Source organism: Cannabis sativa, chromosome 7 (genome assembly GCF_029168945.1).
Source record: "Cannabis sativa cultivar Pink pepper isolate KNU-18-1 chromosome 7, ASM2916894v1, whole genome shotgun sequence".
In the NCBI taxonomy this organism is placed as follows: domain Eukaryota; kingdom Viridiplantae; phylum Streptophyta; class Magnoliopsida; order Rosales; family Cannabaceae; genus Cannabis; species Cannabis sativa.
In genome coordinates, this window is record NC_083607.1 from 55,113,371 (window position 1) to 55,128,815 (window position 15,445).

The 15,445-nt window shown below is 34.7% G+C and overlaps 3 protein-coding genes across 5 annotated transcripts; 1 reads left to right on the forward strand and 2 right to left on the reverse strand.

The window, feature by feature from the left end:
- Nucleotides 1-1,821: 1,821 nt before the first annotated feature.
- LOC115697826 (uncharacterized) lies at nt 1,822-5,544 on the reverse strand. Of its 3 annotated transcripts, none has more exons than XM_061118974.1 (4): nt 5,332-5,544; nt 4,882-5,250; nt 3,068-3,165; nt 1,822-2,823 (listed from the first exon to the last, which is right to left on the reverse strand). In XM_061118974.1, exons 1-2 carry the CDS (start codon nt 5,435-5,437, stop codon nt 5,087-5,089), a joined length of 270 nt encoding a protein of 89 aa, XP_060974957.1. In that variant the 5' UTR covers nt 5,438-5,544; the 3' UTR covers nt 1,822-2,823; nt 3,068-3,165; nt 4,882-5,086. The 3 variants fall into 3 exon arrangements, with proteins under 3 accessions (XP_060974957.1, XP_060974956.1, XP_030480823.1); XM_061118973.1 differs by having other exon boundaries at nt 3,068-4,275; XM_030624963.2 differs by having other exon boundaries at nt 1,876-2,823; nt 3,068-5,250.
- On the forward strand, nt 1,989-4,444 carry LOC115697825 (probable polygalacturonase At1g80170). Its single transcript, XM_030624962.2, has 9 exons — nt 1,989-2,237; nt 2,428-2,556; nt 2,675-2,845; nt 2,927-2,947; nt 3,021-3,228; nt 3,300-3,381; nt 3,539-3,647; nt 3,750-3,866; nt 3,977-4,444. The coding sequence occupies exons 1-9, from the start codon at nt 1,989-1,991 to the stop codon at nt 4,259-4,261; spliced, it is 1,371 nt and encodes a 456-aa protein (XP_030480822.1). The 3' UTR covers nt 4,262-4,444.
- Nucleotides 5,545-8,722: 3,178 nt separating the features above from the next.
- On the reverse strand, nt 8,723-9,652 carry LOC133039754 (protein FAR1-RELATED SEQUENCE 5-like). Its single transcript, XM_061118698.1, has one exon. The coding sequence runs from the start codon at nt 9,650-9,652 to the stop codon at nt 8,723-8,725; it is 930 nt and encodes a 309-aa protein (XP_060974681.1).
- Between the last annotated feature and the right edge of the window lie 5,793 nt (nt 9,653-15,445).

Genomic DNA, 15,445 nt, shown 5'->3' on the forward strand with positions numbered 1-15,445 from the left:
ACATCAATGGAGGAGTTACTACTAAAAAATATTGAAGACTTATTGAAATTCACAATCTGGCCAGAAGCATCTTCACAAGTTTTCAACAACCGAATCACATTAGAAGCTTCTCTGTCATTAGCTCTGCAATATAGATAACTATCATCTGCGAAAAGCATGTGTGAGATAGTAGGAGCTCCATTTGCAACTTTACACCCTCTAATTTGACCAGTACTTTCAAAGTGTTTGATCAATGATGAAAATCCTTCAGCACATATCAAAAACAAATACGATGAAAGGGGATCACTTTGGCGAATTCCTCTCGAAGGAGTTATAGGAATTGTTTATTCAAAAACTTTTTTTTAACAAACCTATTATTTATTTGATCTAAATTGTTATGATTAACTTGTTGACAGATAATGATTTAATTTTAATTATAGTCTAATTGTCAATATATCTTATAAATAATTTGTAACATGTAAATATTGTATTTCTCTACTCTGGTGGCGAGAGGCTTTAAGGTAGGCTATGTTCCGTTTGAGTGGAGATCCTATCCTTTGTTTCGAGATTGTGTTAATTGTTTCAAGGAGTTTGGGTCTGTGAGTGTTGTGGCTATCCCAAGATCTGTGAATCTTGTGGCTGATGCCCTCGGCCGTTGGGCTAGATTGGAGAAACTTTGTTCCTCTGGTTGTTTAAGGGAAGTGGCCCCCTTTGTGGTCACTAAGTTTGCTTAGTTTGTTTTCAATAAAGTTTCACTTGACCAAAAAAAAACCATATATTGTATTGCTACGAGGGGTTCTTAAAAAAAAAAACTTGGATAAAGATTGAGATTCAGAAAATTTCTACTAACTAAGTGCATGTTTGGCATCATAACTAGAAAACTGTTTTTTGTTTTTAAAAATAGAAAATTGTTTTTTGAAAACAATTTGGCTTGTTTGGCCTTGTTTTCTGAAAACAGTTTTCAGAAAACAAAGTTACAAAAAACAAGAATTTTGAAAACAACAAAATGTTATTTTCTGTTTTAAAAACCAATTCACTTTTAGTCAATATTGTTTTAAAAAAACACTAACCAAACATGACTTGTTTTTAAAAACTTCAAAAACTATTTTTTGTTCTCATTTCTAAAAATAATTTTTTGAAAACAAAAAACAAAAAACAATACCAAACATGCTCTAAGCTTTTCTACTATCTGATAAATCCGTAGAAAGAAACCCTTATTTTTCATAATTATTCAAGTTAAGGAGAGATTAACATATGATATCACAAACAAAAGTGTTTGAAGTAAAAGTGATACGAGCATATGTACCAATCTACCAGCTAAGAAATGGATATTCATAAAACCAGAACAAACTAAAAGAAAATGAACTCCAGCAGTTCCACAAATGCATGGTCAAGTTTTGGCTATTCTCAGCCCAAAACTTGTACATGACACTAAACCATTCCAACAAAAACTTCAAAAAGAGTGAAAAACAAAAGACCATTTTTAGTACAAAGACTGTAGACTTCCCTCTAGAAACAATTATCTTTAAATGGGTAATCTCAAAAATAAAATTCAAGCAAAGCCAGTGCTTTACTTTGAAAGTTACCAAGTCTACGTTGCTGTCACTTCTCTTATAATGAAGATAAGGACATTTAAACCCAACCCATTGAGAACCAAAGCAACTTGCATTGTTTCTCTTGGGGGAAAGTGAAATAGTACAAATACAGTCCATGCCATTAAAACTATTGCTGAGCATTTTTGTTTAGTTTCACTAGCTAGTTGAGGAGTAAAGCAATCAGCTCAAAGAAAAGAAGAAAAAAATCTTGTACTTTAAGTATGGACATGTTAAAAATGTAACAATATTTTTGTTTACTTTCAAGCCAAGAGCCATATAGTATTGTCTTTAATTCACTTCATTTCCAAAAGTAATTAATATGCATCATATGCATATAAATTATAGCACATTGTTGTTTCATTATTGGAATTTTATACAAATCAATAATCAAAACTAATCTACCAACAAAGCATCATGGATAATTTATTTAATCTTTCTTTTCTTTCTTTGTTAATGATAACAGTTGCTGCTGGGAACATGCTGCTGCATAATGACAATATTGCCATGTTTGATGATGAGCTAGAAAGCCGGGACATAATTGAGGAAGAAAACGATTTCGATTTCTTTGATATCCCTTCGTGGACAAGCGTTCGTGGTAGCAAGATTCTTGTGAATGTAGATAGCTTTGGCGCAGTTGGAGACGGCGTTGCTGATGATACACAGGTGATGCTGAACAACAACACATTGTATAACTAACTGTACTTTTCATATTTTGTTTTATATAACCAAATGCACTTAACTGCTAAGTAGTCTAAGAAGACTGGTGAGAAGATACTGGATGATGTCCAAAGTGTCATTATTCATTATAAAGAATCATTTATATTTATTCTTCTATATTGGGTGATTGAATTAGGCTTTCCAAAAGGCTTGGGATACCGCCTGCTCAACATCAAGTGCGGTTCTTTTAGTACCTCAAGATCGCCGTTATCTTGTCAATGCAACGAAATTTCAAGGGCCATGTGCAGAAAAGTTAGTTATCCAGGTAAAATCACCTGTAATGATCTCAACACAGACTATGATATGAAGTCTTTGCAACCATTCTCCTGTTTCTTATTCTCACAGTTGTGGTGGTGACAATGACTTGTTATACTACTCTGCAGATTGATGGAACAATTGTGGCACCAGATGAGCCAAAGAACTGGAATCCAAAGTTTGCGCGGCAATGGCTTGATTTCACCAAACTTGAGGGAGTCATATTCCAAGGGCAGGGAGTTATTGATGGCTCGGGTAGCAAATGGTGGGCAGCATCCTGCAAAAGGAACAAGACAAACGTCTGAATCTTTCCTTATTTACTTCTGTAAACAAGTTTATGAACATGAAACTAACATGAGCTCTCTTTCTTTCTATTACAGCCATGCAAAGGGGCACCAACGGTAAGGATCTTTCTCTTAGTTATAATTGTAGATTCAATGATGAACAGTAAAAATAAAGAGTTTGATTTTGCAGGCATTAACTATAGATTCAAGCAATGATATAAAGGTAAAAGGTCTCACCATACAGAACAGCCAACAGATGAATTTTGTCATTGCTCGGTCCAATGTTGTCCGAATTACTGGTGTAAAAGTTACAGCTCCAGGAGACAGTCCCAACACTGATGGAATACATATCACTCAATCAACTAATGTGGTTCTACAAGACAGCAGAATCGGAACAGGTTTAATTAAATTTCATTACACATATCCTAAGTGTGTTTTCTACGGGGTTTTTATTGGAATTTGATTTCAGGGGATGATTGTGTCTCAATTGTCAATGCTAGCTCCAACATCAAGATGAAGAGAATTTATTGTGGACCAGGACATGGGATAAGGTATCATCAACCCTTGAGTTACACTTTTTTCAATCCTTCTTAGACATTTGATTTCTAAAAATCAAGAACAATGATCAGTCATGATCATGGACAGTGTAAATAAGTAATTCTAAAACTTCTTTTTTCTTTTGGTGCAAATTAAAACTCTACTACAAAGCATTGGAAGTCTTGGAAAGGACAATTCCATAGGCATAGTTACTCGAGTGGTCTTGGATACGGCAGTCCTCAAGGAAACTACTAATGGTCTCAGGATCAAGACTTGGCAGGTACATTCTCTTACAGTAACACCTATGAGTTCTCAAAGAAATTGAGAGAAACAAAATCTCTTATATGTGTTTGTTCCTTTCTTTGTGGGGTTTTATGTGCAGGGAGGTTCTGGTTATGTTCAAGCTGTACGTTTCCAAAATGTGAAGATGATAGATGTAGCCAACCCCATTATTATTGATCAGTTCTACTGTGATTCTCCAAAAAGTTGCGAAAACCAGGTAGGTACCCCGGACCCCTCCCTCCTCCAAGTTTCTTGTTTTTACCATACTATGCATTTCAAATTCTTATAACAACACTCGAGCTGTCTTTTATTTACTTGATTTGCCAGACTTCTGCAGTGAGCATAAGCAAGATCATCTACAAGAATATAAGCGGAACCACAACGAGCAAAAAGGCCATGAAATTTGCTTGCAGCGATACAGTCCCATGCAGCAACATAGTTCTGAGGAATGTTAACTTAGAGAAGAAAGACGGGACAGTCGAGACCTATTGCAACTCTGCTCAAGGCTTTGGATACGGGAATATTCACCCTTCAGCTGACTGCCTTAGCAGTCATGATGACAAGAACCTTCCACCGATCAATCAGAATGATATCGTCCACACTGAACTCTGATAACATTGGTTTGCCTAAAGGCATATACAAATGCAATGTATATACTTAAATTATACAGAAGCTGCAGAGTGATCTCTAGTAAGGTTTCTTGGTGGGGGTTTGAGGTGATCAAGCTAAATTTTATGGGATTTTCAGAGGTAGATTATACCTAATGAAATTTAAATGTGTTTAAACTATACAAAAGTGAAAGCAAAGGTATCAGGCCATTGATTTGATAATTGATACAATATTTTTGGCCCAATATCATATAATATATACTGCCTACCTCACAAATTCACAATGAGAATGCATAAAAGTTCCAAACTCAATAATTGATATCATCACCTAATAATCTCCAACTTTATAAATGGCTTTCTTTCAAGTTTAAAGACTCTGCAATTGCAACAATTACACAACCATCCCATTTGACTTTTGTATATAATATAATACACAACTGACTAGCATACCGAATCTAATGACAGAGAAAGAGATACAATTCAAGCTCTGTTACTAAATCCAAATAAGAGAGAAATAGAAACATATATTACAAGAATGAAATACATATATTGGATTGGGTTACAGGGTCAAAATTAAATTTGAATCATGGAAAGTGAAGCCCATGGTTTAAAGTGAAATCAAACCTGATTGTCAGTATCAACAATGTCAGAGCCTGCTGATGCTTAGTCCAACACATCCAAAGAAACATATTTTCGGATCATATGGAACATTCTGCAATTCATGGGAGCAATTGACTTCTGTCGCTCTTGACCAAACCCCATCATTGAATATGTGAAATAAAACGCTAATGAAATTCGCAATTAATATAACGAAATAATTATTATACGATTAGGAAGATGAAGATTTAAGGGCTTCAGACTCAATATTACTGTAAATCTTTGAAAAGCGACCAGTTGTTTTGGGTTTTGGTTTGAAGGTTTTCTTTCGTAGACCGAAAATTTCTTGTACCAATGGAACGTGAACCAGAACTAGCTTCCATGCCAAGAACCACCCTGCAAATTCACATGTATATAAATTTGATTTTGATCGGGAGAGAGTTGAATTGAGTTGGAAAAGTCAGAATAATTGCTTACCGAGAATAATCAAGGAAAGAACAAATGCAATAGCGAGAAGTGGGCGTAGAAGGAAAATGTTGAGAGAGGAAAGAGAAAACTCAGAAGAGGACGACACAACCTCCATTGATGATTTCTTCACGTTTCTACGGAAAGAAAACGTCTTTAGACTCTTTTACCAAAACAGGACTTTTTTGACACACCAATCGGCACGACCAAGATTCGACACACACAAAAAATGAGTATTGGGGATCACCATTTTGCTTCTGAATTAGAATTAGTTAGCGATATTTTTTTAAATTTTAATTGCACTAATGAGTGTGGTTGGCACGAGTAGTGCCTTTTAGCAATTCTAAAAAAAAAATATATATATTTATGCACGATATAACACGACATAAAAAAATATAAACTTAAGCACGTAACGAAAAAATATATACTTAAACACGATACAACAAGCCCAAAAATTTATCACTTAAGCACGGATAAATTAATTCTAAAGCATGACACATTAAAAAGTTCAATATATTATTTTTCTTATTTAAATCATAATTTTATATCTATTGAATAAATACTTATAAATTTTCCACTATAATATTAATATTGTTGATAGAATTTTAATTTTATGGCTATATAACTCAAAGGAAACTACATATATATATATATATATATATATATTTTTAAAAATAGAAACGTTCATTGAATCATAAATGAGACCTCATGATCATTACAAAATAAGTCCGCTAGGATGGACAATACAACAAACTACCAAATTGTTTGTAAATAAAAGCCCACTTAACTATATTATAGGTAACAAAGTTACAAATTTTAGAAATACAAAAAAATACACAATCAACAAAATAAGTAGAAAGCCTATAACAAAAAAAAAAAGAATAGTTCTCAATCTCTCAACAAAAAACCTTGGGATTGAGAGAACTAATCACTATTTTTGAGTCGCTCTCTATAATGATAACCTTGTAACCTTTTTTACCATATTAAGCGTCAAGCAACACGAGAGGAAATGAGTGAGTAGGAAAAGGACATTTGTTATGAGCTAAATTTCAAAAAAAAAAAAAAATTATCCTACACCAAACATTTTATATCACCGTCAAAGTTTGTTTTGCGATACTATTGGGGTTCCTGCTATAAGCTAAGCATCATTAAATATAAAGATAACTTGAGTAATGTTCTCACAAGAATCTGCACGACTTACGACTCTACAACGTGACTTATGATTATGAAGGATAGATTGCTTAGTTACCTTTGCACTTGAGTGATACCTAACTCATAACAGTAATATCTTCGATATGACCCATAATGCACACTATCACTACTTCAGGAATCTCTTAAAGAAAATTTTGAAGAACATTTTGAGAGAAGAACACTAGAAATTTTATTTAGTAGAATACTTTTTTGATGCCCCTTACAATGAAAATGACGACTCTATATATAGTCATTTACATGAGGTAGGATACAAAATAGAAAACTTCCTCGAAATTTCCTACAAGTAAACAAGCATACAAAAGGAAAAATTGACATCAAAATGACAAACAGAGAAAAGGACAGTCTGACAACAAATGGACAAACTGACAAACATAGAAAATGACAAATTGACAAACACACAATTAGAAAAAAATTCTTAGAAACATCATGACTATCAAGAATTTTTCCACTTATTGTTATATTATATTGTTATAATATAAGATAGATTAAAATATTAAAATGTAACATATTATATATTGATATGAGATTAATGTATATAATGTGTTTGAGAGTTACATACATCTAATATTCACATAAATTGTAACATAAGAGGTGGAGTTACTTACATTTTGTAACCTCCACAATTATCACCAATATTAAGTGTGTAAAAAGGTGTCACACATTTTAATTTGAAATTCTTAATGCTATGGGAGTTATGGTGTGTGCATGAGTTACATATCATCCATGAGGGTTATGAGTTTGAATTTCAAAGTGTGTGATCTTAAACACTATAAATAGAGGTATTTGGTTCATTTGTGAAGACACAATTTTTGTGAGTTTCTATCAAAGAGAGCACCTTGCTAGAAACTATAAGCTTGATAATTCTAGAAAGCTATTTCCATTTCTTTCTTCCCTAAGTGCTTGTGGTAGGAGGAAATAAGCTTTTGGACAAATGTGCAAAATCTTGTTCAAGTTTTGTGATTCCCCTACTTGACACTTGGTGTTAGTGGTGTTGAGATTGTTCTCACATTTATATATATATATATATATATATATGTAGGCAGCCGATTTTGTGCCCAAATGTGCAAAACACGGAATGGAATCCGTGTACGGCAGGTAGGTCCCACGTTAGAATAGTTATAATTTTTAATTATTTATTTAAGTTGGCAACCGGTTATTCTAGGTTAGGTAACCGGTTGTAAATTTGTATTTTTAATTAAAAAATAAAAAGGTACAATTTAATTACTGTTCACGTCAGTTAAAGTAAAAAAAAGTACAACAGTTTTACTGTTCGTGGCAGTTAATTGTACAAATATACTGTAGGCAGTGGGTCCATGTTGTCGGAGTGGGGTTATTTTGGTATTTTACATCATGTATGTAATTTTGGAATTGTAGTTGAGTACATAATATCACGTACCGAGTACATTAATTGTTTATGCATGCTGTTTAGTAAAATTAGTGTACAAAATATCACGTACCGAGTACAAAATATCACGTACAGAGTACATTCATATTTGTTTCGTAGTACATTGTTAAGAATAATTTGTTATAAATTATGAAATTATGTGTTGGTATATATTGAGTTTTACGTTGGTGTATTATTTTTATTTTTATTATTGTGTATAAAAAAAATTAATTACTATGGAAATTTTTGACCTTATAAGATTGAATTTTCTTGGGTAAAATAATTTATTTGTTCATTAATTATAAATTTGAGATTTGTTGAGATAAATACCTTAAACACGGCAAACATAACATGAAGTATATAAATGTAGAGTTTTTGAAGCAATAACTAGAGTCATAAACCTTAAAACATCAACGGTTAAAAATAGCTAGTTATATATATGAATGACCATAGTATGATTCTTGTGTGGTGGAAGGCGGTTCAGGGAAATACGCGTTGGAGTGTTCATTGAATGAGTCAGTTGTTGGTTGATTGTGTGACCGTTGCCCCTGAGATCCACTATTCTGTTGACGGTTTGGGCACCGCCGATAATCATGGCCTGATGAGCGACAAATGCGACAATGTCTTGAGTTTCTTGGGATCTGCTCCCCGTTCGGTCCTTCCCTTGGATTTCCCGTACCCTTTGTTCTCACAACTTCAGGGTCTTTAATAATGTTGGGGTTGTTACGATATCTTCCAGGTTGTGGCGTCTGTCCTTCTGGATTGGAACTCATCTCAAATTCTTCCTTGAACATTAGAGTTAGCCGTTCAATCTCTTCCTTTGCACGCGTGTACGAATCCTCTCGTTTTTGCCGCATAGAAAGTGAAGTTATAAGTTAATGAGCTGAGAGATCCAAACCTAGCCATCTCATAAATGTGTTGTTGTTCTTGGGCCGGGGGGTTAAAATGTAGGTGGAGATTTGTCTTCGCGGATTTGCTCCATCGCTTCATGAGAAGAGTATTAGGTATTCTTCTGATGTTTAATCTTTTCATTGTAGCCCATAAATGTCTACAAGGGTACCCCTGACTTTCATATAGCATGCAGCTACAGTGTAGTGCTCGTTGGCCTTCACAGTAATGAACTCGGTATCGGACCTCCGGATGCTGAAACTTTCCAATGGTGTATATCTGCCACTCTCCTTCTTGCTCCTCACTTATGACAAAATAATTATTCTCTAAATCAAGCTGCTCAGCAACCTTGTGGTACATAGTTCTTGTGTAGAATTCAGCACATTGGTTGTAGTACGTGGTCAAGCATGTAGGATTAGGTGGGTGAGGTCGAGTGCATCTGCTTTTGAAGTCATTTGCAGTCTCGTTGTGTCTGAGCTTTGAGACTGTCATATCTATGGTTGTGACGAACTCACGCAAGCAATAATTCTTCTCTAAAAATTTTTTTAGGGCCGAGTTGATCGATTCGCAACGTTGTGTGGTTCTCATTCCTGCAACGAATGAACCCCTTAAATAAGTTTCTGCCCACTGTTTTCTTGTGTCGAATGTTGTTTGGCACCATTCATTATCTGTTAGTTGTTGGGTTTCGACGACGTCTAACCATCTTGCTTCGAAATCCTCCTCCTCGTAGTAGTTGTACATTAGATCTTTAAATATTTTCAAGAAGATCGGATCTTTAACCTTTTTGGAAGCATTTGTATTGAGATGCCAAGCACATAGACGGTGTGTCACATCAGGCATGTGTTCCATGATGGCTGTTTCATGGCCACATCTTGGTCGATAACTACAACATTTGGCTTCTTATCTCCATGGCATTCGAGAAATTTTTGAAGTAGCCAACGATAGGATGGACGCTTCTCGTGGAGGAGTAGAGCGAACCCGAAGATGCATGTGTTGAAATGGTGGTTTACGACAATGAGAACAAGTGAGAGGCTTATTGTACTCATTTGTCATGTAGGTGGTATCAAACCCTAGTACATCCCCAAAAGCCACATAGTCGACACGTGAGTTTCCATCTGCCCAAAATAAGTTAGCCAATCGATTCTCCTCGTCCACCTGATATACAACGAAGAAATTTGGATCCCTCTCTGCGAGACAATCAAGAAATCCCAACGCTCCTTCCGAGTCCGTCTCTATCTTTTCTTCTCGCTTGGCACCAGCAACCCTGTTGTAGACATCTCGAAGTTGACATGGCATTCTCTCGTAACCTCCACTTTGCAAAGCAACATGGGACATTATGTTGGCAGTTTTAATTCCAACTGAGTTCATCGACCTAACTTGGGCAAGCAAGCCATCGGACACTACTCGGTATGATCTCAAAAATTGTACCTCACTTGATGAAGCGAGGTCGTGATTGTGTATTGTGCTGAACTCTTTGCATTTCCAAGTGTTAGACGGTTGTGTGAGTAAAATACGTAATGCTGCCTGACATCCGGTTCTAGTGACATCATGAGGTCTCTTTTTTCTTTGTGTTTCCGTTATTGTGATTCTTTTGTAACCCTCGGAACAACAAACCCACCTGCGCATTACGATGACTCCGTGAGAACGTCGTACATCATCTTTTCTTGTGCCGAAACCCATCCGTTTCGCATACATTTCGTAGAATGCTTCCCATTTTCCCAGTTTGTCGAGACTCTTGCCTAGGACGTCACATATTTGAATCTCATTCACTGGTTTTGTGATGTTTAGCTACGTTGTTATGCTTTCCCATTCGTAGGTTTGTTCCTCATTCATGTTCTCTCGCTCGAGACTCGGCCTCCATATTGTATCTGTTTAAATTAACAAATTAAATGATAAAGTTAATAGGTAAGGAATGGTTTTCGAGAAAGATAAAAAAAAGGACTTACTGATAAGTAACCAATTGTTCCTTCGACGTTAATGTACTGGAGTGGAGTTACAGTGTTCGATTGTTATTGATATCCAAGAATTAGAGATGAAGAGTAAGGGAAAGATAGTGGTGAGTCGATTTAAATTAGATTTTATGAGGTTGAATGCCTCAGATTGTAGAGTAATATGGGTTGGTGATCACATTTAAGTGTGTTGGGCTGATATTAATGGGCCTTTCAATATTCCACTCTCGTCGTACTTTTGAACAGTAAAATAGTACAATTACATTTACTTTTGAATAAATTAATTGGAAAATAATGTTATTGTATGATTTTTGGGTTTAGATATTTTGTTGAGTTGTATGGGTTGGTGGTAACATTTAAAATTGTTGGGCTTATATGAATGGGCCTTTACCAACCTTTTTTAATGAATTAAACCACTTCGTACGTCAGGATAAAAGTAATAGTACATTTTTGTATTTCTGGAGAATAAAGATTGAAAAGTAAGGATGTTTTTTTTTTTGTATGAATTGATGACATTTTTTAGTAGAATGGGTAGTTTCTCCCATTTATATATGTTGGGCATTTATATATGTTGGGCTGATATTAATGGGCCCTTCACCTACATCTTCTTATGAATTAAACCGTCGTTGTACGTTAGAACGATGCAAGTAGTACATTAGGTTTTCTGGGAAAACGGGATTGATGAATAATGTTGACATTTGACCATACTACGTACGCCTACACGTGTATTTAACTGTGTAATTCAGAAATTTAACCACCCCTCTTTTGACACATCAGATGTGCCCAATGGAGTACATCCCAGTAGAGTACAGCTAACTAAAAAACGTACTGTAGGGTTATTCTCCACGACTTATATAACACACTTGAGACGTTTTCCAATCCAGCCTCAAGTTTATAGAGAAATGAACTTGTAATTTAGTTATTAGCATTACATATATCAAATATGAGTTCAGGTCCACACTGGGTTATTTTCAATGGACCAAATGAAGGTATCTATAGTAGGTACGAAGACGCTGTAAGCAAAAACACTAATTCTGATGCGTCCATAAAAATAATTCGTTATGAATCTTTCATAGAAGCTTTCTCTGCTTTATGTCTACATGGGGAGACGGGACAATGCTTCAATGGGCAGCAAGTTAGAGAACTTTGCTGTGTTAATGAGTTTCCCTGCATGTGGGATTCTGATGATGATAATGATGAAGAGGCTATCCTTAATTCTGTTTCCTCACTGTTTGATGAGGGTGAATGCTCTGGTGCAAATAAATCACCCGAACAGGACAACATGAAAGATTCGACTGACAAAGGTGAGGACTGAAATGGAGATGATGTAGAAGTTGGGGACAAAGAAGGAGTGGATACTTCTCCAAAAAACAGTAAATGATGCTTTCTGTTAGTGTCCAAGTTATGTTATTTTATATTTTGATGCTATAATGTACTATCAGTATTTGTTATGAAATCTGTACTTCGGTTTATTTTGCAGTATTAATGTCACTTTCCTCATTAATTAATTGTGGAATTAAAAGTGAAGTGAATCATTGTGAAATCACAATCGCAAACAGAAAGAAAATAGACTTAAAATAATATAGTAGAGTTACACACAACTATATATATAATGGAGGTAAGTTCTTCAATCTCATTAAATGGCCTAACAAAAAGTTGATAGAACGGCCATATGAGATGAGTTGTAACAAAAGTACACTATATATATATAAAATACCACGATTGAAACCGAACGGATGTTCAATCAAGTTCTATAACTTGAGGGAACTTCCGTTGAGACGGAGGGCTATTGTCTCTGAACGGGGACTTTGGTCGTGAAGGAGTTTCTCTTGGAGTAGTGATTGGTGATTCTTGTTTTACATGAAGTGGGTAGTGGGGTATGGACACCTCGGTGTAGTCGAGAATGTCATCCATGATACCCTCTAATTTTTGTCTTGAAGTGTTGGCTTCTTGCATGAAGTGGGCTGTATGGTACAGGTGTTCCGCCAGTTTGTACGACTCCTGCTTGGCCTCCGTGGCTCGTGAATGAGCCTTCCTTGTCAGCTTTTCGTGTTCGTGGAGAACAGACTCCAGCCTTGCACAGTTTGGACATCCTGACATGGAGGCTGAACGGAGTCTTGGACTCCGTGACGGTGTACCTACGGATCTTGTGGAAGAGAAAGGATGCGGTGGGGATTTTGGAGGACTTGTTTCAAAAGGGTTGAAGTTTTGGTAAGGGTCCATTTGATTTAGGAAATAGTAAAACGGGGTTTCAAAATAAATGCTTAGTTTGTAAAACCTAACCTTTACTTATATAGTGGTTTGGTGGGTTGATGTACACGTAATTCGGTTCATGTAATTTAATAATGGATTTTTTTTTCCCAATTAAACCATTTAATAGTTAATAAATTTTGACAATGGTAATATCCACTTACGACAATCTAAAAAATCCCAATTTACCCATTTAGTTAACCAATGTTAATAGAGTGAATCAAATCCAAACAAAATCTAAGTAATATAAAAAAAGTACTATGTGATGTGACATTTTTCTATTAAAAAGAATAGTACGTACGGTTTTTTGATTTAAATAATAATTTCCAGATTTGAAGTAAAAAAAAATGTCACATCACCATCTTGAAATAATAAGTACATGGTTTAAATGGTGAAATAAAAAATGTGATATGACATCCACTCATTTCAGTAGTCAATAATTTATTAACATTTCACTTGTCCAAATTTTAATAACAAAAATGTGATATTAGTATATTACAGCCCAACAAATATTAAATCTCCTTAAGTAATATACCTAGGTTTCGTGTTTGCATATAGTATCTTAATTAACTCAAATCAGGGAATCCCATGAGATCTGCATGTACTGAATTTGATTTGACGTTACACTGTGACATCTCTGACGTACGTTATTTAAAGCATATGAAATATTCCATTTAACGTCAGTGAGTACACTGTAGGACGTAGACAGAAAATTAAATATTGATAAGACAACAATTGGTTTTTTTAGTGAGTATGCAGAAATTAAAATTAGAGGAAATTAATAGTCCATACTTGGGTAAGAAGATTACAATATTTGGACAATTTTGAAATAATTCCCAACAATATAAGAATGTGGACTATTAAGAATGGGTAGTAGTCCAAATTTAGTACAACTCGTAAATAGGAAATGGTTGAAACTGTATTAAAATAAGTATTTTACGAATAAATATGTACGAAATTATAGTTTACATTTGACAACAACTTCTAATTATCTCATTAAATTCAAATATTGAGTAAACATAATTGCACCATACTGTATTTACGGTGTGACGTACTGTGCACAGATATTGATGTACGTTATTTTCAAACTTGAACTTATTGAGATATGGGAGATCCATCTTCTGCCGTACATTGAAATACGTCACAAATATATTTGCTAATTAATTTTTGGGAACCACATTGCAATTTTTCACATATTTATTTAAACATTACAAATTTCCAATATTAAAAGTGAACACCCAACTACCATTACCATTAAGATGTTATGAATCCGTGTTGGTAAAATTAATATTAAATATTTTCATTTAAAACCTGATTTGACTAGACTGTACACCCTATCAATCAAGATGACTTCGTCAATGCATTGGAAAAAGACATTTGGAAAATCCAACCCAAATTGTGAAGTGAGTTCAAATTTCAAATTAAATAATATTTAAAAATAATAATTAATAATTTCAAAGGTATTACTAATTACTTGATAGTAATTATATGTCATTATTTCACTAATTTTGTACCATTAATCCGTATAAGGTCACAACATTAGGGTGTACCATCTACTTTGAAAACCCTAGCTCATCCACTTATTTTATTTTGGAATTATTTTTTAAAATCTGACATTGCAAGTGTTGTTCGTAACTTATTGGAAATAGTGAAACTCAATGGCACATATTGAGTGAACATATTTCCATTCCAAATAAAATTTAAGTTTACAGTTACAAAGACATACACAATAGAACAGAATTTGTACATAACTTAGTTGTATCCCAAAATAAATTAATTAGGATGTTTTTTACACTGAAAAATGTAGGTTGTATTGAGATATACTATAATATCAGTACTATTATCACATGATGCTTTATCTGACTCAAGACTTTAGTTTTCCACCCCGCGTGTCGATTTTGGTCCAGTGTTTGGCGCACCGACGGCTGTGTCAAATATGATAACACTCATCCCCCGATGGCCTTGTGGACTACGGGAGGTTGGGTAGGTTCGGTTGGGTGGGAGATTTGGCGGCGTCTCAAGTAGTTCCCTCCAGCCTAATCCACCAGTCCGAACCCTTCGTCAACATTACCTGAATATACATGTAGCGCGTACATAAAATTTCTAAGAATCAATTTGTAATAATATAATATTTAAAAAAATATACAAAAATAGTTGAGTTATTACCCAGATTTATTATGAGATGATTGATTGAATTGCTGAAATTTCCTTAATGCATCTACAACACACGGTTGTATTGCATACCAATCCTTCTGTTTACACATCTTCACTTCGGTGCAACAACAATACATAATTTATTTTTTTCATATATTATCCCTACACATATGTGTACAGGAAGGGAGTGAGTTCTCTAGGAAAGAGAACAATACTAAATTGAGGTGTGAAGGAGTAAGGACAGGTAGAGGGGTATATATAGTACTTGTGGATGTGATTGTGTTGTGTA